We start from the raw sequence: 24,890 nt of genomic DNA on the forward strand, positions 1-24,890 counted from the left end.
GAGGTAATGTGTCCACAGTTTTGAAATGTGATGCTCATACATGAATTTGGTGGTTTTAAACGGATAATGCATGCTGCAGTTTTTTCCATTAACCTCTTTGTGAAAACGTTCAATGGAAAATTGATCTGAAACTGTTTACAGTACGGCTGGAGCTGCTTTTCTTGTTTGGAATCAGGCACGCTCTGAGACAATGTGGCAGCGATTGAGTGGAATAGATGGTTTAGAAATGATAGCTGAACCATAGATCCACAGTCTTCCATGGAAGAAGCTGGAGGACAGTAACATTTTTTGCATCATTGTAGTGCAGCTTTATGCCTTCAAAAGGATAAACTGAAGACTTTAGTCTGAAAAAAAAGTGCTCACTCTAATGCAGGAGAATATGGCAGCAACACCACAGTCTTAACTTTTAAAAGCTGCATGACTCTACAACTCCATGTGTATCCACAATAACGCATAAACATGCGCAGATTCATACATACGCAGTCACATATCCACACACACAGTCGTTGGTGTGTGCTGCTGGGAGCATAATATTAACAAAAGACTAAAATACTCACAGAGCACCAAATTACAACAGCAGCATGTCACTGCAGGCTGAGCTGTAATAACCCTTTTTAGATGATTGGGGAGAAATGTATAACCATACCACAGAAGCACTGCTTTGCTTCCTGAGCGTGAAATAATTGTGAGGTGAACTTTGACTTTACATGAGTACCTGCTGAGTTGTGGAGAGAAACTGAATAAAGATTTCACCATGACGGAAACATAGAGGATGCATGTTTTATTATATGGGGGAGTTAAACAGATCTTTGTGTCCCTCATTGTATGTACACATATGGACCGAAGCTTTGTTATATTGTTATTTTTATTAGACAATGAAGTTTTGCATCAGAGAAACAGACAGAAACAAAGAGACAGAGAGTCCTTGAACCAGTTTAAAATGGAGGTGATGGTAATAAGATTACATCCTGGTTCTGAATTTTACTTTTTAGTTTGTAAGTTTCTGAACTAAAACAGCGTCTGTGATCAAAAAGTAGCTGACTGCATGTCAGCCAATTATAATCATGTTTTTAATAATTGGAAGTAATTTTCAGAAAATACTTTAAAATAATATAAAGGAGATATGCAGTTCTTTAGATAAAAGGTGGCCGAAACAATTCGATCATTTGCAGACTATTTATACCCCTTATTTAAGTGTTAGTTACAATGGCAACATATTTTATTTACTATATGCTCATTTTGAATTTGACGCCTATTGTTGCACCAAAAACTGTGACTCTCATGTTCAGGAATTTAGTAACTTTGATACCATCATAGAAATTGATTTTGGACTTTGCTCTGCCAGCATTTTGGAGTGCTGCAATTTGTGGTTTTAAGCATGAACTTAATTTAAAAAAAAAAAAAAAAAAAAAAAATATATATATATATATATATATATATATATATATATATATATATATATATATATATATATATACTCACATACTCTAAAATGAGACTCATCCCATAAAAGGGACAATTCTAATACCATTTTATATCTAAGTAGTAATTTATGCAGGATTTATGTTAATGAATGCAACAGTAACAAACTCAGAAAAATTCATACATTTGAAACTAAATTGTTTTAGATTTCAAACACACAAAACTGAATTACATGTGCATGAAAACGGACCTATGTACCACATATACATATACATACTGAAATCCTTAATTTATTTGGATTTATTTGGGCCAATGTAAAAATAAAGAACTACTTGTCTATTCAGTCCTTTTCAGTGCAAGTGGGGCTCTGGCAAATTCTTCTCACAGATTTACGTAACAATTAAACTTTTATCAACGTAATCCCTCAATATTACAATAACAACTAAGAAGCACGAGGGGGCGTCAAAGTAGTAAAAATCAGGACAGATGCCTTGGTGAATATTCTTAATATTTGGAGGGAAAGAAACTCTCATTGACTTTTTTTTTTTTTTTTTGTATTCAGTATAAAATATAAATTTATCTGAAAAGAAATAATGCTATTGTGCGCAGTTTGGTAAGGTTGGTAATGAAATAAAACACTTCATCAGTGTCTTCACCACAGGCAAAACGCGCAACATTAAGCTCATTAAGCAGAACCTCATTACTGACTAATTGTTTTTCTCGTTAACAATACAACAGTATTTCTTTATTTCTTAATTTCATTAACTGGAGCACTTGGGAAGATGCTGTGAGCTCCTGAAGGTTAGAAGGACACGCCCTCAACTTTGGAAACGGTGCAGCCGGTGCGCGTGTCGCCCTCAGCAGCTCGCGTCAGTGTCGCGAGGCGAAGCGGAGAGACTCGTGGGGAACTTGGATGTGTGTTTCTTTCTCCTTCTTCGGCTCGTTTCTCTCTGGCGAACCGCGCAGAGAGGAGAGCAGCCCTGCTGTATCCAGCTGCCCGCGGCGTGGAGACTCTACCTGGCGCAGAGCGGACACATCCTCGTGATGGATGCCCTGAAATCAGCCGGCAGAGCGATTATCAAGAGCCCCGGCGTCCCGCGGCACACATGGGGAACTTCCAAGCACGAGAGTGAGTGCAACTGGATGTGTGTTTGGATGGTGATGCTTCCAGTGCAGCAAATTTAGTAAGAATAGTGTTTTTACAGAGGGCGTTTTGCGCATCTGGCTGGTTGTTGCAAAGCCACGGATGGTTGTATTTTATTAACAAAGAGGGTTCTTATTTATTTATTTTATTTCCAGCTGTATAACGAAGCTGATGTAGTACTGTAAATATCTGCAACGTTACAAGCTGCTATAATTGTGTTGTTAAGTACTTCTGCTGCATCCTGAGTGGGTCCTGCCAAGTGTCCCCCACTGAAGTAGCTGGTAGGAACTAAAGCAATCTTATTAGATCTGGTTAATTAAATTAAAGCCAATTAAATCCAGCTGTTGACCTGCTTAAGTAGACCTCCTCAATTATACAGTTAAATAGCTACACGAATTATTCTGATTGGTTTTACACAACTAACAAAACCTTTGAAGATGTCGATTTAAAATCCTGCAACTTATATCTGGCTTTCAAAGAGATGAACAAAATAATGAATGAAATGAAAGAATGAATGAATGAATGAAAATGAATGAAATGAAAAATACTTGATTAATCCCCAAATGGAAATTCAATATTATAGTAGATATTAATTAATTTGAGGAGGTCTTGTTCCGGAGGCTGATGGCTGCTGGCAGGAATGTTCTTCTGTATCTTTCAGTCTTACATCGGACCTGAAGAAGCCTCTCACTGAACACACTTTATTGTTTCATCACTGTGTTGTTGAGAGGGTGTGAAGAATCCTCCATCATCTTCCTCTTCTTCATCATCCTCTTCTCCAAAATAGCCAATATTATGATTTGTTCCAGGGTATAAAACAATTAATATCTTAATACTGGGGAATTAAAATCCTGCTAATGTTGCACTATCCTTTCTCTGCAACAATAATAACGTACCATTATGTTTTATAGCTTTCAGATATAACATGGCAAATTAACTGTCACTTTTAAATGAGTTGCGATTGATTTATTAAATTTCATGACACAAATTTGATATTAGGTTTAAAATGTTAAAATTTTGGTTTGCCCTTTGTGCTTCGTAAATAAAAAATATTGACAGATTTGACATGTTTAGCTGACAACAGGAGTTTATCACCATGATGCCATCTCCAGCAGTCAGTCAGCTGTTTTAAAATGCAAGAAAACCAGGAGGAGGTCTCATAAATGTGGCACACAAATTGGGACGTTTGTGTTTGGTTGAAAATCACCCCTCACCCCATTTTAATAATTATGAGTTATTATTGTATTATACATAGTTGGAAAGCTTTTATATGTTACTTTTACAACAAGGTAATATAACTAAAGGACCATGGAAGGAGCAACACAGCCAAACATGTGAGTAGGGCACAAAAAAAATCCTTTCAAATCTGGTTTACCACGTCATGTTGGTCAGCAGTCAGATCACATCTTGTTATGGGATGATGTCCCATTCTTCATCCAGCATAGTTGAGTTGGTCTCTGTAGAATGAACAGCACACCTCCGCTGAGGTGACCGCAACACTTTTTCAGCTGGATTGCGGTCTGGATTCACTGCAGGTCATTTCATCCTCTCTACTCCCAAATACTGGAGATACTCCAAGATAATCTCCAGTCTGTGAGGAGAGTGTTATCACCGGGGTGGGCGGAGGCAGGCTCCAAATGAAGAAGGCCTTTCAAATATGTCTGTTTATCAGTTTGTCCCATTTAGGTGCTAATCATGCATCTGTGACTGTCGCACACCTGGCAGCGCTTGCATTTCTAAACAACACTGAATATTAACTAGAGAATATTGCAGGGATTCTGGCACTGTTTGGGGGGCCCACATTAAAGCTGTTTAGCCCACTCCACAGAAAATAATCCTTAATAATGATAGCCTTTTGGCTTTACAATTATGTATAAGACAACAGCAACCAGTATTATCAAAGGGGGAGAAAAATAATTGACCAAAAAAAGTTGGCATACAAGATTATACAAAATATGAAAGATTATTTAAAATATTTGTGATATTCAAATGCCTGCAAATAATAACATTTACTGCCTTAAGAAAAAAGCTCGCTCATGAACATATGTCTGCAAGGCAGAATAAACTAAGAGCAGACAAAAACTTTTAAATTGTTTAAAAGGCACACAGGTAGTAATAAAACACATTGGTTAAAAATGCTGCGAAAGCCTCAATCTACAGAATCAGACGTTTTCTTAGAGAAACTCAACATTTTAAAAACAATAGTTTTTTCAAGTCTCTTCACTGCAGAGACTACCATCACTATGACAATCTAAACTGGCACAATTGAATTCCACCTGATCACTTATTAATATATGGAAAGCTCAGTGGTGCATGTTATTGCTTTGTGTAGCAGGATGAAAGCAAAGCGTTTGACTGCAGAGTGCAGAATAAGAGCTTTGCACGAGTTGAGGCGGTATCATCGTGTTTTAATTCTAACTGAGAACTTGGCAATATTAGTAGGAGTGATAATAGATGCTAAATGAAATCAGAATGTTGTTAACTCTGAGGACATTTCTCAACATAAGCTTTAACATTTTTACACGATTCCCCACAAAAGCAGTTTACACAGTGAACAAAACGAATGTTCTTTTAAAATGATTTAAATAACAATGTAACCCTGTAAAAGGTAGAGTTTATCAGAACAAAATACACAATAAACCTTTTCCTTTTTGTGTGGGTCAAATGCATCACAAATGAAAATGATGTGTGGTGAAGGTGTGTCTTCATACCTCCAAAGGTTCATTTATAAAAATGGACCTTGGTTATAAAATTGTCAGTGTTTGTTTTTACTCACTTCTGCTCTTACTGTACAGGCTGTAGCTTCATCTGTTAATGTGGAGAAGCGCTGGGTTCAATAAGTCCTGTGTTCCAGTGAGCACCTTTGGCCATAAGAGTTGGATTATTGATTAGACAATCCCTTATCTGCACATGGAAGCAAAATGCGTGCATTCATTTGGACCTGCATTGAAAGACGTGCAAAATACTGGGATTTTGCCACAATTCCAGTTCAACAAATCTTTAGTTCTTTTTGTTTGTTTTCATAAAATGTCCAGAAAGAAAGATTTAAAAATGATTGATTGCTGTAAAACAAAGTGGATCACTGGAGGTAGAGAGAGCTGAGTGAAGGGTCACAACAGCGTAAACGTCACACCGTCAGTGACAAACCTGCTGTCTGTAGTTCTGCTGCCTCACCTAAGTGTCAGATGTTGTTTGAATGCTCCTTCCCTGTAGCTAGGTGTAAGCGTCTAAACACTAGCATGCTGCTTTAGCCTCATCCCAAATTCCTGCTTAGAGAATAATCCACTGCTCGTGCCAGCTTTCATCAAATATGATTAATTTCACAGCCAGGAACATTTTCTTGGTGTCTTTGGGCACTGTGGGAAAATTTCAACATAAATTACTTGAAATTGAGCACAGATCTGTTGGATATTAACACATTTTTGCTTACTGGTAGTTTGAGAGTTTCTTTGGATGCTTTTGGACACATTTTATTTGAATTTTGAACATGGGATGTTAGTGTTAGGTGTCACGATGACCCAAATGGTTGTGATTGCTTTATTTCTCTGTAGCACCCATCAACATGTTGTCCTGAAAGCTGTTGCGACACGGTGTCAGCAGCAGCATCTGCAATGTGCTTTCCCCCCCCCCTTCTCTTCTTGTTGTTAGAGACAGTAGAGAGAGCAAAAAGCAGATTGACAGTGTCAGAGCAGAAGCCAGCTGGATTTCTGCACCTGATGACAGAAGCAGTTTGTGTGTGTAAACCACCAGAGGAATCAGGCTGGAAAAATGTGTATGCTGCGGTCACCAGTGGCGAGGGGGACTGCTGATGTCCTGAAGCTACTTAGCAGGCAATTTGCTGCGAGGACAGCGTCTGTATGCCAGCATGCTGCGATGCTGGCTGTCAGAATGCAAATAAGGTCACACTGAAGCTTCTTGGCACTGACACAGAAATTTGGTGGGATTAGAGTTTTTGGTAAAAAGTGAGTGAATTTTTTTTCTGTCCTGTTGGCTGATTGAAAGGTTAAAAAAAATTGGAGTCAGCATGCACAATGTTGATTTATTAGGTTACCACGTCAGGTTGTTTATTATAGACACTTATAAGAGACGTCTTAAGATAAAGAACTATTATCATATTAATAAATCTCAGAGTGGAGTGTGAAGGAGAAATTAGATGGAAGTATTTAATTAGATGTGACTTGAAGGGGTAATATTTGATGGAAAAGCTTTTCCGAAACACACTGACATCATTAATTTAGCTGTCTCTTGACCTTTGCTAACATCACTTTCACATAAAAGCTTTCTCCTAACAGCCAGACTGATGACTTTGTGTTTGCATAAACTGATCCTTATGTTGAACATCTACAATAATCTGGGCTTCATTGCCTCCCAGGAATTGCATATGCAGCACCGTCCCACTGCTGCTCTCGACTGGCGGTTATAACTTTTGAGGCCAATGCTGATGTCACGCTGGACAAGGACACAACATGCACTTGAAGTAGAAGCTTTCCCCTCGGATCACATCACACAGGAGCAGTTCCGACCTTTTTCTGAGTCTCAGACATCAGACACATTTGCCCTTGGCTCCTCCTGTGTCCCTGCTGTAGCAGCATCAACCCACAATGCTTCAGCTCCAGACTGACTTTAATTCAGTAAGGCTGTGTCCTTGGGGTCTGCCATTGTAGTTTTTTTTGTAAACTGTTTTGTAGTGTGAATGTCATGTTGGGATTCTGCTTCACAACGATCTTTGGGTAAAAAAAAAAAGATAAGTATGAAATGAATAACCTTCTGAATATTTTTTTTTGTATTAAAAAAAAAAACAGGACCTTCAGTTTATTTCACTGTGATTTGCAGCTCAGGTGAAAGTTTGTTCTGGAGTCAGTGAACCCACCAGTTATTAGTATGGACTGCTTAGGAACCCTGACTGTGTCTGATTCTGCTATTGAACCTTACTGGGGTATGATCAGACTGGCATATAGGAGGAACTGGTGTTATTTCGCACTGCCCTCAAGAAGCAATTATTGCTCGATGGCTCGTTAAAACTCAAGAACCAGTGTGTTGGGTTAATACCAGTAAGGAGGAGGAGCATCCCCACCCCCCACGAAAGACTGATGAAGAGTGTTTGGGAGGAGGATAAAGACCGGGATTAGTGGGCAGCAGAATACACAGATTTCCTTTGCTTGGATTGTGATAAATAAGATGACAGCTTGATAATTAAGAGGTTACAGATTTTAGTTTTTTTTTTAAATGAAATGTGTTACTAACATGTAACTCAGTGGCCTTCAGTGGTTCAGAACATTTGCAGTATTTAGACACCAAACAAACCAATGAGAGACCCTTTGGTCTTTTCCAGTCATTAAAAATCACACTTAATCAAACCATAAAAGCAAATTCCAGTTGTTATCCAGGATGTCCAGTTTGTCTCTGTGCATGCTTGTCAGTTCAGAAGAAGGTGATACAGCAAGCAGAACCAGAAGAGGTTCCTGAAAAAAAATGATGGAAGGGGAAATGTGTTTTTGACTTCTTCGGTAAAATAGGACAGAGATGGTTTTGCGCTTACCAGCTGGCATTTACTCAACACGTTCATGTTGGTGTAAAAACAAAGTGCTGATTGCTTCAGAGAAATGAAGATTAAAAGTGAGGAGCGATTGTGCGACTCTGTAAGCTCTCGGCTTTCTGTGATGACTGCCACCTACAGTAGAGGCCACCTACAAGAGTAACGGGTCTGACATCTCAGTATTTGTACTGAAAATGCAAGAGAGTTCATGAACTTTTCATATTTGTGTGAAAGCCAAATTGTCAACGTGGTGTAGAAAGCTCCTTTAAATAACAAAGTGTGTCCTCTGTAATGTGCAGGCCTGATAGTTCACCGAGTCCGTAAAATTACCCAGTAACCCAAAGTTTTATTTTTGATTTATATTATTTTCAGTTTCACATTACTGTTTTCAAACAAGTGAATAATAAGTGATCATGATAACTGTGCTGAACATAACAGATGTAAGCGGGCTCATATACAATAAGATGATAAATAAATCACATATAATATCCTAAATATTGTTACACTCCAATACTATTACACATTCTATGGTGCCCGGGCTGTTTTTAATATCAATAATGAACCTAAGAAGCAGCTTAGAACTTTGTGGATAAAACATTCACTTCTTCACAAGGCAAATTTTCAACTTAAACCAAATTTAACCTGCAAATTGAGTTCTGTTTAAGGGAACTGGGAAAAATATGTCAAATGTTTCTAATAAATCCTTTAGAAAAATAAGAATAATACAGAGTGATATGTAAATCTGAAATTTAAAGCTGTAAAACGGCCACAGATTGATCCAGTTCTTCAATTAGTGCTAAAGGACAAAACCGTTTTTATTTAATGCCTTTTGCAGATATATGTTTACACTGACACACAGATCTGTTCACCAGTATACTGACCACTTTCAGCTGAATGTTAGTTTATTAGATTTAGATTAACATGAACAGATTTCTCCTTAAGCTTCCTCACACACTCACCTGTCCCACCAGAAAGGGTGAGGATAGATTAGATGATACAGCGTTGCTAATGAGTTTTTATGCAGCATGCTCTCAGGTGACTTGAGCATCAGATTTCTTGTTTTAAACATCAGTGGATGCTGATGTAAGATATTGGTTGTTACAAACTGATAAATTTAAACTTTTTTTTTTTTTTAGCATTTTGCGTCTCTATAAGGTTTTTTTTTTTTAAATTCATGACAGATAAAAAAAAAAAACATTTCTTATAAAAACTATATTTTATAAATGAAAAAATGTTGTGGTTTTTTTTTCTGTAAAATGTGCAGATTTCATGTTTTTTTTCCTACAGGATTCTTTGTGAGAGCGTGCCCTTTTGGCTCTTTCCACATCAGAGGAGAACTACTGTCCATGAGCTAAAACCCCAACCGCTCTGATTAGTAGGATTACTGTCAAAAGCACAACCATCTCACTGACAGCTCCACACAGCCTTTATTTGAGTCTGCTTTTTTACTTGACGTATTCTTCCACTTGGTTTCATGTTTAGACTTAACCCCCCCCCCCCCCCCCACTCTTCCCCAACAGAGTTTCTATTACCGAACAGTCTGCCTGTGTGTGACTAATGTCATTTAAGCCATGCTTGTAGTGAAGCTCGAGGGATGACAGTGTGTGTCTGCCAGTGTGTGTCTGTATGGTTGATTTGACTAAATAACTCAGTACCCACTCTGTGCATTGCAATGAAATTCTTGGCTTCATTACAATGAATCCTAAAGATTTAGATGATTCTTTATTTGTTTATTCATACTTAAGCTGCTATTAAATATTTATCTGACTATTCTATTTTAATGTTTTATGCCATTTTGCTCCATCAAATGATGAACGTCTTTGGTTGACATGTTATTCTATGTAGCTATGACCAAGTGCTTGATTATTTGACAGCAAACAGGCTGAATTTGGGAAACTTGATGGACAGATTGAAAATGGGCAACACGCAGAGACAGTCAAATTTAAGGACACATTATGATTACTGTGCTCGAACTAAGAAGGTTGTTGGCGCTGACCTTGGTTGAGGACTAGCAATGGTAAACTGGATTAACAAAAATCTTGATGTTATATTGACTTTATGGTCAAACTGAGTTTATTGAAAATAATTTAATTACATTACTCTACAAAGGTAACAACGGACCCAAACAGTGAAAGCATCATGTGCTTTAACTTTCTAAACCTTGCTGACTTGTTTGACGTCAGCTGATCTGCAGCTGGATTCGCTCAAGATGATTTTTGCTGAATGGATTTGACACAAGGATGGTTTTTACCTTTAATGTCATTTTAAAGATTGTCAGAATTATAGTTTGAATTAGATTCAGCCGATCAACTGTTTCCACCTTATCCTACAGTGATGCTTTTGAAGAAACATGCACGCTTTGAACCGATTGGATCATTTTGCAGGGAGCTTTGATACCCAAAACCCAAAACAGAGTGTGTAAAAATTAAAACAAACTAATGCAATCATGGTTTCTTACACCAGAATCCCCTTTTTCCATTCAGGTCAGTTGAAGTCATGTCATACATGACCATCTGAGCCCTCTAAAAGGTTAATTATGCCTGTTGTTGTGTAAGCATACTGGGAAACCTTTAAGAAAAAACTACTGAGGTCTGAGGTAAAATGATAAATGCAGAGAATATGAAAGCTACCATCTGATGTGAATCATTTCTGATAATGTACACCTTGTTGGGCATTACATGTATAGTACACGTTTATCCACTACTTTGCAAAGTCTCTTGATACTTCCTTGTTAGCAAAAAGAAAACACCCTGATCAGCGAGCCACTCAGACATTACAGAGCGTCGTATAACTTTTATATCCTCCTCATAAAATATAAAAACACCTGGCACTGACGCCATTATCACCATTATCAGCAGTTGGGAAGATAAAGTTATGTTTGCTGTGAAACTGCTGTTCTGATGTAGAAATAATTCGGAACTTGCCTGATGATGAATTGTGCTGCCATGGTGACACTGAGGTGGTGTGCTCACCTGCGGTCAAATGCGCAGCAGTTTACAGCTGTGTGTTTTCAGGTTGTTGGTACGGCTCATCATCATAGCTTCCTGGGTCAGCGGCCCAAACACAGTTTCTTATGTTTTATAGTTACAGAGAGGATTTTAGCTGAATGTATCGTCTGACAATGTTCTGTACGATTACACACTACGTGCTGAGAATTAACTTTATTTTACTCACCAAGATATTTATTGTCTTTCCGATGCTGGAAAGCAGTTTCTTGCTCTCAGCTGTGTTTTATGAACCTGACAAGTTCATTTTACCTGTTCAAACATGTTTATATTTTGAGGAAGGAGATGTGTGTTCTCTGATTTCACTTGATATTACACAGGATTCTATTGGGCTGACCCGTTTTACTTTGCCTTTGGAAATCAAGACTATCACACATGATCATGTCTTACTGTGTATGTCTTTTGGTGTGTGTGTATTTTAGGTTTTTATTTTAGGTCAAAGGCTATTTGTGAAGGAATATTAGAAGGTTAAATTCACATTATTTGTTTAGAGTGCTACTCCTGAACACCATAGAATTTCCAAACATATAAAAGCTCCCCTATTTACCCCAAAAGAACTTGCCTCTTTACAGTCTTTTAGGAATTAGTACCTCCCCCCACATCTCCAGAAATGTTCTGTTTCTCCTTTTCTCTTCACACTTCTGACATACTTAACACTCTGGGGACGCCGGCATTGTTGGCGATGCCAGGGACCATGTTGTGTTTAATCGAGCATAGCTTTCGAACCATAAAAGATAGAAACTTACTTTTTTCCCCCTCTTAATCGGGAGACTCCAGGCTTTCAGACGGTAGTTCCGGCATCACTGTAGCCCATTCATAGGTGATACAGTGTTGTGTCAAAATAGGTGTTCCAATCAGAGCCTTTGTCTTTGGCGCATGACACGTGTTTTTGTCCAATCAGAGCTGATGATGCCTCAGGAAACGCTTCCAAACAGTGTCAATCACTTTGCATCAGTGTCATTAGCAGTCGGATAGCTGCCTTCTGTATTTACAAGGCTGATAAATTATCAAAACAACAGCTTTTACGCACACATACCATGCGTAACTGCTCAAACAAACATTTGCATTACTCAAGTAGTTTATTTCAACATAAACGACACAACGGCGTCGTAACAGATGTATAATTTGGTAACAGATACAGTATGAGCAGCTGACAGTGATTTCGGAAAGCTGCGGTGCTTCAGTCCCCTTCAGTACTTTTAGTCATGCTTCGAAATTATAATACTCTTTGTTTCAAGCAAAGGAGCCTCATTTACATAGCAGTTTATGATATTTCCATTCAGAATAATTAAAAAAAACAAGGTATAGGACATTATGGGGCATTGAAAGGTGGTGTTTATTAGCATTTAAACTAAAAAAGTCAGGCGAGGTTTATTTCTCTAAAATATCCTTGGTCCCCAGAGGGTTAACTGAGCTTGAAGGGCTCCACATATTCCATGAAACATTATTATTATTGTTGTTGTTGTTCTTCTACTTCTTATTCATTTATTCTTTCATTTTCCTAACCGCTTAATCCAATTCAGAATCGCGGGGAAACTGGAGCCTATCCCAGTAGTCTTTGGGCGACAGGTAGGGTACACCCTGGACGGCTCACCAATCCATCACAGGGCTGTTATTGTTATAATAATAATAATAATAATAATAATAATTTTATATTATTATTGAGATTTAATCATAAGTGGTTGTGTGGGGATGTATTTACCAGGAGGTACTGAGCTGTCCACCTGCAAAAGAAAAGGATCACTGGATGCATGGTGGTGCCAAGTTGGGACAGGGTTCCAGCTTTCCTGGAGGAATATAAAAGATGCATTTTCCTCCCTCAGAAGTCAGTGTTTAATGAATGCTTAGTTTGAACCCATCTGCCATGTTTTACTCTCAAAACTTCTGGACTGATGCCCCTTAAATCCCAACTGTTTCCCAGGAGATTCACCTTAATACTCTCCTTGTGGTTTAAGGATGAGGTAGGATAAGCTTGCTGAACAGTGAGAATTTTATCTTGCTTTGTCAAGATAAGAGTTTACAGAACAGAATGTGTGCAGCATCTAACATGGAGAATGTGTCTTGGTGCCGGTTGACTTTTCATTTCAGAGAAATTAGATGAAACTTTTCAGTTTCTTGTTTTTCACGCTGAAAATGATTCCAACAAGATTTCCTGATGCTTATGTTTGGATTCTATGTTATCTGTGTCTAAAGCAGTAAGTATATTTTTGTCACTGCTCCAGTCCACAAATATTGATTTTACAAGCTATGTCTTGTGTTATGAAGAGCTGCGACACATCGGATTCCATATTGATTTTCATACTCAGGCTCCAGAGAATTTTGATATGGCGAGTGTGTAACATTTAACTGTGTCTCACGGGCAGTATATATATGCGCTGTAAATGGTTTTGTTATAAAATTTTTATCTGTCACCCCCCCATGTTCTATTACTGTTTGAAATATAGAGAGTTCATCATGGTGGCATTAACTGCAGTCTCTCTTGAGAGTTTGTTTTTTGTTATATTAATGGTAACAAGCTTTCCTGGCCTGAAGTGAATTATGCAACTGAGAGGAAACTGAGCTATTCTAACGTGGGAGAGGTGCTTTTTCACTCAGCTGCTTCAACACACACACACACACACACACACACACACAAACACAATTTAGCTTCCTGTGTAGTTTACGCTCTACAGTGAAGCCTGAACATTTGCAGATCTGTTTATTTAATGCTTGGCAGCTTCCTGTGAAGTGGGATAGACTGTCACTGGTTTAAGAGTTTTAATGAGCATGCTAGTCATTGTTGTTCTACTGCAGCAAGAAAGAAGATTACATTCTAAAAATGCCTCCTGTGTGTGGCTGCGTATACATTCAGGAGTGCATTAATGTCAGCTGAATCTGCTGCAGAACTAGACACAAATCCCTCCTCTGTGTTCTGTACCTGTAAAAAAAAAAAAAATTCAACCCCCCCTCACCATTTTCTGACACATCATGTCTCCCTCTGAGCTGAGTACAGATTGAAGACACCCACTCTTAAAAATAAACTTAAGCCATCAGCTTGAAATGGGAAACATCTGCACCTCGTACTGTGTTGAGAAATGCACTGTTCGTGCTGTTAGTGTTGAAATAAAAGACAGAAAAGTCCAGCAGAAGTTATCTGTTGTCATGCATGTCAGATTAATTAACACGAGCCAGTGGTGCAGAAGCCAGCTGAGATAAGTGAATTAGCTCTTCGCTGATTCTTCCCATTATTTTTAATTACAAAATAAGTGATGATAATCAACTTTTAAAGCTACTTGATTATTTATCCGTTGCCTTGAGTTATTCATATCTATTTTGCCGGAAAAAAAACAAAACCCAAATGTACGCTAAGACTGGAAATTCACAAGAAATATACAGTATATATGAGGCTTTATATCTTATGACTATGTAGCCCACCTATACCCGTTGCCTGTAGGTAAGGGCCCCTGAGTTCTTTGCTAAAAGCTTAATATTTATATTGTATCCTCTAAAATCTTATCTCACTTTAAAGTCTTTAGGTGGGTAAAATGTTTGTATAAGCTCATCCGAATCTCCCTAGTTTTTCTATTTTAACAAATAAACTGCAGAGCAGCAGCGAGGGATTCAAATACCTTTTGCCTCCAACTATACCTCATGGGTTAGTTGGGTTAAGGTTGCAGTCTGAGAGGAAAATAAAGGAAAAACACCCCTGCTTGCATGACTAATTCATTTCTAAAAAAATTAATTTCTAAATGCATCACTCAAGCTCTCACATTGATTATCCCTTTATCTTAATTCCCCAGAGACATGACATCTATGAACTGAGGTGTATGGCTGTGTCAGACCAGCATCCATCACTTACCTGGAAGTGTCTGAGGCGCTCTACCACATATGAAGAGAGGATCCTCTGTAGGATACCCTCATTTATTTAAGAAGACACTCTCTGTTAAATTACAAGCTCTCGAAGGTGACTTTTTTGTGTGCTAATGGATTACAAATCCTCTGATTGGCCCAGCAAGGCCTTGTCTTACCAAAACTGACTCACAGTCTTATCCAAATAATAAAAACAAAATCTTTAGCTGAATCTTAGACTTCCTTTTAGAGAGGTCTTTACTGTCGATATAAATGTTGAAACAGGAGTCGGCTATGTGGTTATCTGGAACATTGGTCTCTTAACACGATGTAACATAGTTACAACACATAGTCTATGGTAAAGCTCATATAAGGGGACATGTTTAGACTTGACTAGAGGTGGAATGGTAAAATGTTCATCCAGGCGATTCTGTGAAATGTTTGCAACATTTTTCAAAATGTCGCCGTTTTAACAACATTAAAGGACAGCATGGCTTTACCAACCACGCTGTCTGAGTGCACACCATGTTGCATCGTTCTGTTTGTATTTAATCTGTCAGTTAAACACACCAGTGATCATCGACGGTCGGGAAGATGGAGCTGGCCTGTTTGTTAAGGTCTTTTCTTCCCAGCTGGGAAAATTGCAAAACATGGTTGTGTTTTAAGTGCAGATGGAAGCTTGTTGTGTTGCCGTGTTTCGTTAATATTGTCTTATAACAAATGCAGTAAAGACAAATGAAAGTTATTGTGTCCAGTAAACTTATTGCACGGATTTTTTCTTATTGTGCGATTAATTAACTTATTGCTTATAGCGACCGGCCTAGTCAGGAGATTGCAAACATACTTGAGAAACAGTTGCTCTTTTTTTCCAGGTCCATAAGCATTGCTGCCAAGCTTTTAAATAAAGACCTCACTTACGCCCTAAAAGATTAATCACCCAAAAAAAAAAAAAAAAACTAATAAAATTAATAAAAACAGAAAGGTGGAAAGCAGTAAAGATGTTGTTATTCGGATCAGAACACTGCGTATAAAGATGATAAAACATTGAAGGGAACTGCAGTCGATTGATACTGTAATTCTCACGAGAAGACCTATAAATCCTGGAACAAAGCTGTGTGACTTGTTTCAAGAAGGTAAAAAAAAAATGGCTATAATGAAATCATTGTCTGCTTATCTGGCTCAGTCCTCCTGTATAACAAGATACCAACCACTCACCAACTGTCACTGTCTGCAGAGTAAATATTAACACAATTATCATACTGAAGTAGCAGCTATAAACAGAGAGCAGGAAACTATACAGGACCAAAAGCGTACAATCTGTGCTGGATTTTCATTTAAAGCATGTCACATGGTTGCAAAGTAAGCCTTAATTCTACTTCAGTTTTTTTTTGGACTCTTCTGAGGAACAAATCAGCAGCTCAGTAGAAAACAATCAGACTGTTTAACATCAGAATGATCTTACTGATTCACAGAGCTTTTGGAGGAAAGTGTATGACAGGAGAGTTGAAGGCTGTTTTGCATAGTAACTGCACAAAAAGACAATTAGTATTCATGGCATGATTAGGTTTTTTTTTTTTTTTTAAATATTAAAAAAAACAAAAAAAAAAAACATGACTGGCTGTGCAGTAGCTTGGTGACCTGTCCAGGGAGAACCCTGGCTGGTAGCTGCTGGGACTGACCCTGAATTGGAATAAGAGAATCCTGGTCCTTGAGGCTCTGTGTTCTGCAGGTTTTCCTAATTGTCCCTGCTGCAACACGCCTGATTCAAATCAACATGTACTTAGTAGACTTGTGTACTTGTCTAAGTCCGAGTCAGGTGTGTTCCAGCAAGGACACTTGGAAAACCTGCAGGACACCATCCCTTGAGGACCAGGATTGAGCGTACCTGGTTTGGATGGACTCCATCCATTCATCAATATTACAGACAGTATTATGGTGTTTGAATTGGATCACATGCATGTTTATCCTGTTCTAAGCCTCTTGTAGAAAACGCTTGATAGACTTTACATTATTTCATCTACAGTGTAGTTTCACTGTGTCTTTATCTGCTCTAAATGTGTATAAGTGCTACTCGCTGCACTATGCATGACTGTTCCCATCACCATATGATTACCAGCAGTTATACTGTTTGAAATGAAAAGCATCAATGAAGTTTGCTGAAAAATGAAATAATGAAGTCTGAAAATATCAGACCGTTACTGTATTATGAAGGAGTTTCAGGGAAAGTCTTTGATTTAGAAATTGCACGCCAAATACTTTTTCTCTATATGTGAAATAAAAATAAATCAAAGTTTAGAAGCCTGATAAATGACATACAATCAAATCTGTATTTGAATCTGTTTATTATCTTCACCATCACCATACAAGGAGGTTATGCTGTTGCCCATGCTATCTGTTTGTTAGCTACTTCATGCAAAAACTACTGGTGGATTACACAAAAAAAAAAACTACTGATTTTTTTTTTTTTTTTAAATTTATTTCTTTTATATATGAGTAAGTCATGGTCTAATTCAGACTCCATTACATTCTAAAGGAATTTTTAAAATGTTTTTCACAATAAGGTTGGAGGAGGTCTGCTCTCTCTTGAGTGCTTTTCTAGTAGTTATGCTATTTTATTGACCTTGCTTGTTTTTACACCATCTTTATATTTTCTGTACAGCAAAGGAAAAGCTTCATATAATATATGTAGTTTTTTTTTTTTATATAAAACATTTTTTTTAAATGAAAAACCTGAACAAAATTAAATATTATTTAAAGTTTGTGTTACTGTTTTATCTTATTACAATTTAACCACTTGCTTTTAATCCATTTTCGGATGAAGACAATATTTCTGCTGCATTACTAGGAAAATTGCTTCAGTTTGACCAAAGATGGGTTGAATGTGAGATGAATCCAGGAAGACGACTTCATGTTATTCATTCATTCATTCATTCATTCATTCATTATCCTAACCACTTGAGTCGATGAAGGGTCGCTGGGAAGCTGGAGCCTATCCCAGCAGTCTTTGGATGAAAGGCAGGGTACACCCTGGACAGCTCACCAGTCCATCACAGGACCACTTTCTGTAATTTATCAATAGGAAAAAAATTTGGCACCTTTTTCCTCTCTCATTGTTAAAGTAATTTTTGAGCAATAGTGACAATCTGTTATCAGTTTCAGGTTTATTGTTTTGTTTTTTTTTCATTTGCATGTGAGGGTTTTCAAAATTATTCATATAATTTGTCTGGATTTTGGAAAGCATTATTCGTTTAATAAAACTATTATAAGAAATGGCCACGTGAACTGAGGGAAATTCATTTTTTTGCATTATTAAGGCTTTAAAAGTGACTAGAATAAAGTAGGATTTGCACCATTGTACTAAATGCATGCGGTTGTCGTGTACTGCAGGTAGATGAACTTGTAGAATAAACCAGCTGCTGTTTGAGCACTTTGTGCTGTTTGACTGCTCCTTTTGAAGCCTTGCCAAGGTGCATGGGAATGCAATTTGCAGGAACCACCTTTCTGCCACTGCCAGGTTGTCGACACTAGAGCCTGTGGTTGCTTGGCAACGAAGGCTGTTTGATTCAGTTATTCGGTTTTTACTTCTCTGTGTTTACACGTGCGGCTGCATCCTGGATATGGTTGAATTTTTCACATTGTCCTAAATAAAGGTTCAAAATCCATTCATCAATCCATCCATTTATCCATCCATTTATCAAAAGCAGCTGCTCACAGCTAGTGAGCAAAGGTTGGTGGGCATCCTGGACATGTTGCCAGGCTTTTAAAGAGCCAAATAGTGAACATTTGATCATCTTTCAGCAAGAAAACTTTATAATTTGTTTCTTCTGGTAAAGCAACAGTGATCTAGATTAAAAAAAAATTAGACACAAGGCTACAGACATGATCAGAAACCTGAATCCTCAAGTGATTAATAAGTAGGCTACTTATCTCCTTGTTCCACACAAATATAACAGTATAATAGTATAATTTTATATACATTAGTATATAGTAATAGTAATGTAAATATTATATTAGTATAATAGTATAATAGGGATCTGGAAAAGAATGTAATTCAGTAAATTTATTGTTATGTAAAGACACTTATGTTCAATGTTCTCAGCATTGGAGGACTGGTTTTTACTGCAGTCCTGGCTGAGAGACACCCAGTGTCTCCCCAAGCCCCTCTAATTAAGTCGTCTTAAAGAACTCATGCGAGAAGGAAGTTATTTTTTATTCAGTCTCTGAGAGCCAGAGGAAATGAAGATGTAGAAGGTGAGAGGTGATTTAAGGAACAGATTTATGAAAGCAGTGAAATAAACTGGAGCTTGAATGGAAAGACTAAGCTTGGTCTTCCCTCTAGGCAGAATTAGTACCCCCCCCTTCCCACACACCCACACTATCCCAGCCCTCTGTCTTCCATGAATGTTCGGCCTATTTTTCCTGTCAAGGTGGTGTCCTAGATTCAAAGTTCCATCTGATGAGTAAAACAGTAAGGCGGAGAGATTACATCAAGGATGATGTGGAGGAGGGGGGGGTGTCACTGGGGTCTCAAAAGCAAGACTGTTTCCTTACTTTAACATGGATGCTCTGCTCATTCCACTACACTCAAATCAGATTTTATGGAAAACCTCCAGCTGAATGTTATATTTACTGACCTGTAGGGAATTCGGGGGGATAAAAAAAACACTGGGTTGGGGGTGCGTTTTTACTTTTGTTTTTAGACCCTGGAGCACTTGTTTAAACAATTTTTACATTTTAACACAAGAACATTATGTTTCTCCCCCAAATGTCCTTGCATGTTCCCTTTCTTATTCTATTATACCCGTGTGTGTATCTGTGCGCTTCTGTTTGTGTTATTAATTAACTCCCAGTGTAGGTGTTCAGCCGCAGAACAATCCACTTGGGCACAATTTTGACTCCTCTGTGGAAATTCATTTGCTGAATGTGGAACTCCAAGTGACAGCTACTGCATAGCTAAAGGCACGCAGATCACATAGTATTAAAAACACTTCCTCAAGGTATAGCAGCGACTCTGAATGACTGCACAAGTCAGTTGCTCATTTACTGAAGAGTCTTATATGTCATGGAAGTGTCATAATAATTTTGATGTGAATACAAATGAGTGTCTATGCAGTAAAAATATCAACAACTTCCTCTGTGGTTTCATTGTAACGCAATGATTGCCATAGTTTGCCCCAAGTGGGACGTCTTTGTGTATGAACATAATGGAATCAGCGCTCTTGCTGCAATATGCTGGATATGAAATTGTTGCCAGGCAGCAGTTTATTAGAGATGGAAACGTGATCAGCGCCCTACCGAAGCCTTATTCCTTCTCTAAGCTTATTTTGTGTTTTTTTTTTTTTAATTAAATCACCTTGATGAACACTACCTTGCTCACACACACACTCATGCAAACATACTTATATCATGAGTGATTTGCATGTAAACACTCTGTGGCTCCTCTAAAAAGTTCAGAGCGAGAAATATATTCCTCCTTTAGGGTTCTTCTTCTACATGTTAAAATCCAATTAGCCACCCTCCACTTGTTCATGTCACTCTTATCAGTCCCAGCCCCTCTGTCGACTCATGCAGGATTTATTAAAAATTTAAGCGTTCCTCTTTTAGGAGGGGATTGATATATTTGAAACCCTGCAGCATCAACATAAAGCTATTTAATAATTCATGTGAGTTGCCTGATGAAGACACCGCATGGACTATAAGCACTGAAGCTTATAGAGCTGTGACATTTTTACAGAAGCTAATGATGCTGCTCATGTTTACACCAGACTTGATGTATCAGAGTTTGAAATGACCCAAATGACTGAAAGCTTGAAAAATGAATGTTTAAGTTTTTTTGGGGGGGATTGACTTATATCTAAGCTCCACCGCACTAAGAGCTGCTATGTCTGTCAGGCTCATATTTTTGCCCAGTGCAGAACATTTAGCATTAAGTCTCAGTTTTCACACAAAAGGGGTAAAGAAATCCTTCCTTTGCAGTGACAGTCATCTATTTGCTTGAAGTAATGACTGTTGCAGCAGTAGCAGATTTTATGAGCTGCAGCCAACTCGCTAATTGAATTTCTGTAAAATTCAATTAAAAACTGTTTCCCGCAGATATGTTTTAAAACAGAGAGTATGCAAAAGTTGGTTTTTATTAAGAGGTTTTGGTTTGTGATTTATTGACCATTTCACCGAGCCTTATTTGGAAATAGTTTTAATCAGTAATTTTCAATAGCAACTGATCACTACCTTTTGCAAGGACAAAGGGGAGGGAAGGATGTAGCATTAAATCTTCACAAATTAAAATTTCATTTGAGATTCTGCAGCTTTTAGCTTACTTGATTCAGTGAATTCATTTAATACAATAATCAAATGATAAAAGCCCTTGATAGATTTCAGCAATGGTACATGTAAGGGAAAATAACAGTTATGTGGATAGAAAGGTCTTGTTTCTTACTACAAATTTATTTTATTTTTCTGCTGAGTTTATCCATCTAAAACCAGAAGATGAATCTGTCCTTTGAGACTGGAACTGATGTTAGCAAATATGCTGATTCCTAAAATACTTTTCACTTCAAAGAATGAGTAGGAATAAGAACAATGATTAACCAGCTCTGTCTCATTAGTGAAGAAAAAATTAAAAACAGAGAATAAGTTTAAAAAAGGAGAATTTTTGGTTTTTAATTGCCTCAGTAGACTGATAGTTCTTACATGTTATGTTGCAATTTTATTCAGATTTTTACCATATTCTGTTTATTTTATTATATTTTTTTTACTCGTGTTATATACAGTTCTAAGCTGTTCCCAAAATGGACAGAAGGGCAAAATGGAGAAAAAGTGTTCAAATATGTTTTAAACAAATGTATACTTAAATTAATTTAACTTGATATAATTCAAATACTTGATGTATAAAGTCACAGGAACGGGTAAAAGACTAATATAGCAATCCAGATAGAGTGCTTTAACCATATCTAGGAATCAGTCACATTAGAACAAGACTGGGGGTTAAGCTAAAGACTACAGTTTTTTTTTTTTTTCAAATATATGAAAGCAGTTTAGAAATAAACTATATTTGGCAACTTGTGATGAGCTGTCGCAAGTATGTTTGGTAAATAGAGTTGGGGCCTGCATTTGGATGAAAAGTTAAAATACTTTAATTCTAGAAAGGAAATTATAGTTATAAAGTCACAATTTATGCTCCTCTTGTTGGTAAACACATATGATTTTAAACCAAGGTTGTTGGAGTGTGCCAAGTAAGGCTGAGTCTATAGAGTCTTTCATTATTCTATGTTATTCAAGAGCTTAACTTGCAAGGTTTTCCATAAAATATATAAAGATGTTAGATAGAAATATATTTGTCTCTGGAGGCAATGCTGAAGGTATGTAACTGCCCATAAAAGCTGAGTGTTTGCAGGTTATACTAGAGCAGACTTGTACTGTTTAATCTATTCCCTCCTATCATGCACTTGTGTTAACCTCTTTAAATAACTGCAACATTTAGCTCAAAGCTAAAGTTGAGCAATCGTTGTGTAGTGGAAGGACGTGGTAAACAGTTTATTGACATTTACTTTGGGCTTCTATAGGTTTGGTCTATATTCTATTTTTGTTTACATGAGTTGATATTATTTCTGGTCGCTGCAGTCTGCAGCAGTTGAATTCAACCTCTAACCTCCAAAAGAGAAAAAAAGCATCATAAATATCTAACGTTTGTCGATAGAGCATTGAGACACAACAGGTCTAAGTAATAGATGCGGACTGTGCTTGTTTAGAATTTTAATGTACAACTTTTGAAGCAAAACACAATAGAAAACACAACCAGCATTGGCTTACTGCATACCCTGCCATATGCTGTCCACCGTGCACCCTAACATTCACATTTAATAATATCAAATGTGCCTTCTGGTTTTGAAACGGCCCCCACAGTGTAATTGAAGATTAGTTAATAATTCAGAGTTGTTGGATGCAGTGTAATGAGGATGCTGTCCGCCTTCACAGCTGCATGGGGTCTGCCAGTGACAGATGGCTCAACCCAAGAGAAGAATTTAGTGCCAGTATCAGCCTGTATAGTGTTGGACATTCTGTGTGTCACTGATTTGATCTCCATAGCTGTTCATGGGGCTATGTGAGTAGGAGTGTGAGGGAAAAAAAAGACATGGAAACACATCAGGTCCAGTGATTTACTTCTTCGTAATACAGTTAGTGTATATTTGACTAAGAATTTGTTTTAATATGGGAGATTAAAGGATTTTGGATCACATAAGTTGAATCATGGTCTTTTGCACAACTTTGTATTATTTTCTTTCCCTGCTGCTCATCTGTGTAGTATCCAGGTTTAGTTGAGAGATATTTTCAGCTCTCTGCATGAGTGCAGTACCTCACACTGTTTACAGTAATAAGCTCTGGGACAGCTTGGTACTGCATGTTGGAAGTCATGTTATCCAAAGGAGATTGCAGACAATCTGTACAGTCTCTCACTGTTGGGTTTGTGGGACCAGTGAGGCATATCATTGTTCAAATCCATATTTATTCCTTTTTCCTACCGTGTGAAAGAAATTCATAATGCTGATAGTCTGTCTTCTTCTGGGCTAAAAGGTGACAGATTGCACAACAGATCTGTCAAATGTTATTTACAAAGTTACTCAAGCCTCCAGTTTGTTCCAAAGTCTCCTTTATAGGTAATAAAGAAACTTAAACACATTTAATCCAACGGATATTGATGTTTTAAGCACCAGAACAAATCTTTTGCAGATGTTGTATATAACTTGTAAATGCTTTTTCAAAACAACAGCTTATTGGATTTTGTTGCACTCGAGTGCTGAATGATTATGCTACACTGAATGATCTGTATATATTCCTGTATTAAAAAGATGACAAAGATCTATTGGTCTCTAAACTGGTCATGAACATTTCGGTATATAGGGTTAGGCTAGTGGAACAGTTTTCTCAAAGTGCTTAAACACAACATACAACATTAACCCAATTAAACTGTGGATTTTTTACTATGTGCTTTGACTAGCATAAAGTAGTTATATGTGGTCGTCTTGGTTTAATATTTTGTCAAAGGAAACTTTACCATAAAGTCAAGGGAAGCAAGGATTTGATCAGGTCTCCTAACAACCTTTTGGTCAGTAGCTGACTGTTGTTCCTCCTGAGCTACAGCTGCCCTACTAAGTAATCTTTACACCAAAAGTACAAAATGCTGCAATCCATGTCATAGATCATTTGCAATTTCAAGTTTTTATGTTAGTTTTTATTCTAATTTTACTTCTGTAGTGTAACATTGTAATAATATTTTTCTAAAAGAAAAAAAAATCTTTATTTTGTTGACACTGTCAATTTGTTCATGTCTGATTTGTAGAATTGTTTAGATATTTTATCCTAGCAAAATTATAGGAAATTTAATTAATTAGGTTTTTTTTCATATATATTTTAGTGACTTTAATGTGTGTATAGTGTGCAGTTTCCAACTTCGTAGAAGGAAAATACAAGTACTGGGCTGAGTAGGGGCCCAATCAGAACATCTTAATGAGAACATATTGAGTGTATACTGTTGTTTAGCCATCTCTGAACATTTAGTTGGTTTCTTTTTTTTATTTTGTCCAACCAGAATTACCAGAGAACTGGACAGACACAAAGGAGACCTTGCTGGAGGGAATGATGTTCAATGTGAAGTACCTGGGTATGACTTTGGTGGGCCAGCCTAAAGGAGAGGACATGGCCTCAGCTGCTATTCGCCGAATTGTTGCCACGGTAAGTTTCTGCTTCCTTTACAACCCAAACAATATTATGTTTGTAATATGCTCTGTAATATATCAACCCCACTGTTGGATCAAACTAAAACTATGTTTTAAGAAGAACTCTGTTCCCAGGATATGCACCAAAACACCAAAGCACAATGCTTTCCTAAACACACAGAACATTAAAGTATTCTTTCTGAGCAGTGTCACCTACATTGTTTCTCAACATTTTTGAACAT

General features: G+C 37.4%; 1 protein-coding gene across 1 annotated transcript in view; it reads left to right on the forward strand.

Moving 5' to 3' along the window:
• Positions 1–2,466: 2,466 nt before the first annotated feature.
• The window catches only part of LOC306767672 (low density lipoprotein receptor adapter protein 1), a gene marked incomplete at both ends in the record, with an annotated part of 39,480 nt that continues 17,056 nt past the window's right edge, over positions 2,467–24,890 (forward strand). The window contains 2 exons of the mRNA XM_079255752.1: positions 2,467–2,551; positions 24,522–24,664. Coding sequence (XP_079111878.1) covers positions 2,467–2,551; positions 24,522–24,664 — 228 coding nt within the window. The remainder of the gene's footprint in view (positions 2,552–24,521; positions 24,665–24,890) is intronic.

The sequence above is a fragment of the Telmatherina bonti genome (assembly GCF_933228915.1).
Source record: "Telmatherina bonti genome assembly, chromosome: 16".
NCBI classification, from domain to species: domain Eukaryota; kingdom Metazoa; phylum Chordata; class Actinopteri; order Atheriniformes; family Telmatherinidae; genus Telmatherina; species Telmatherina bonti.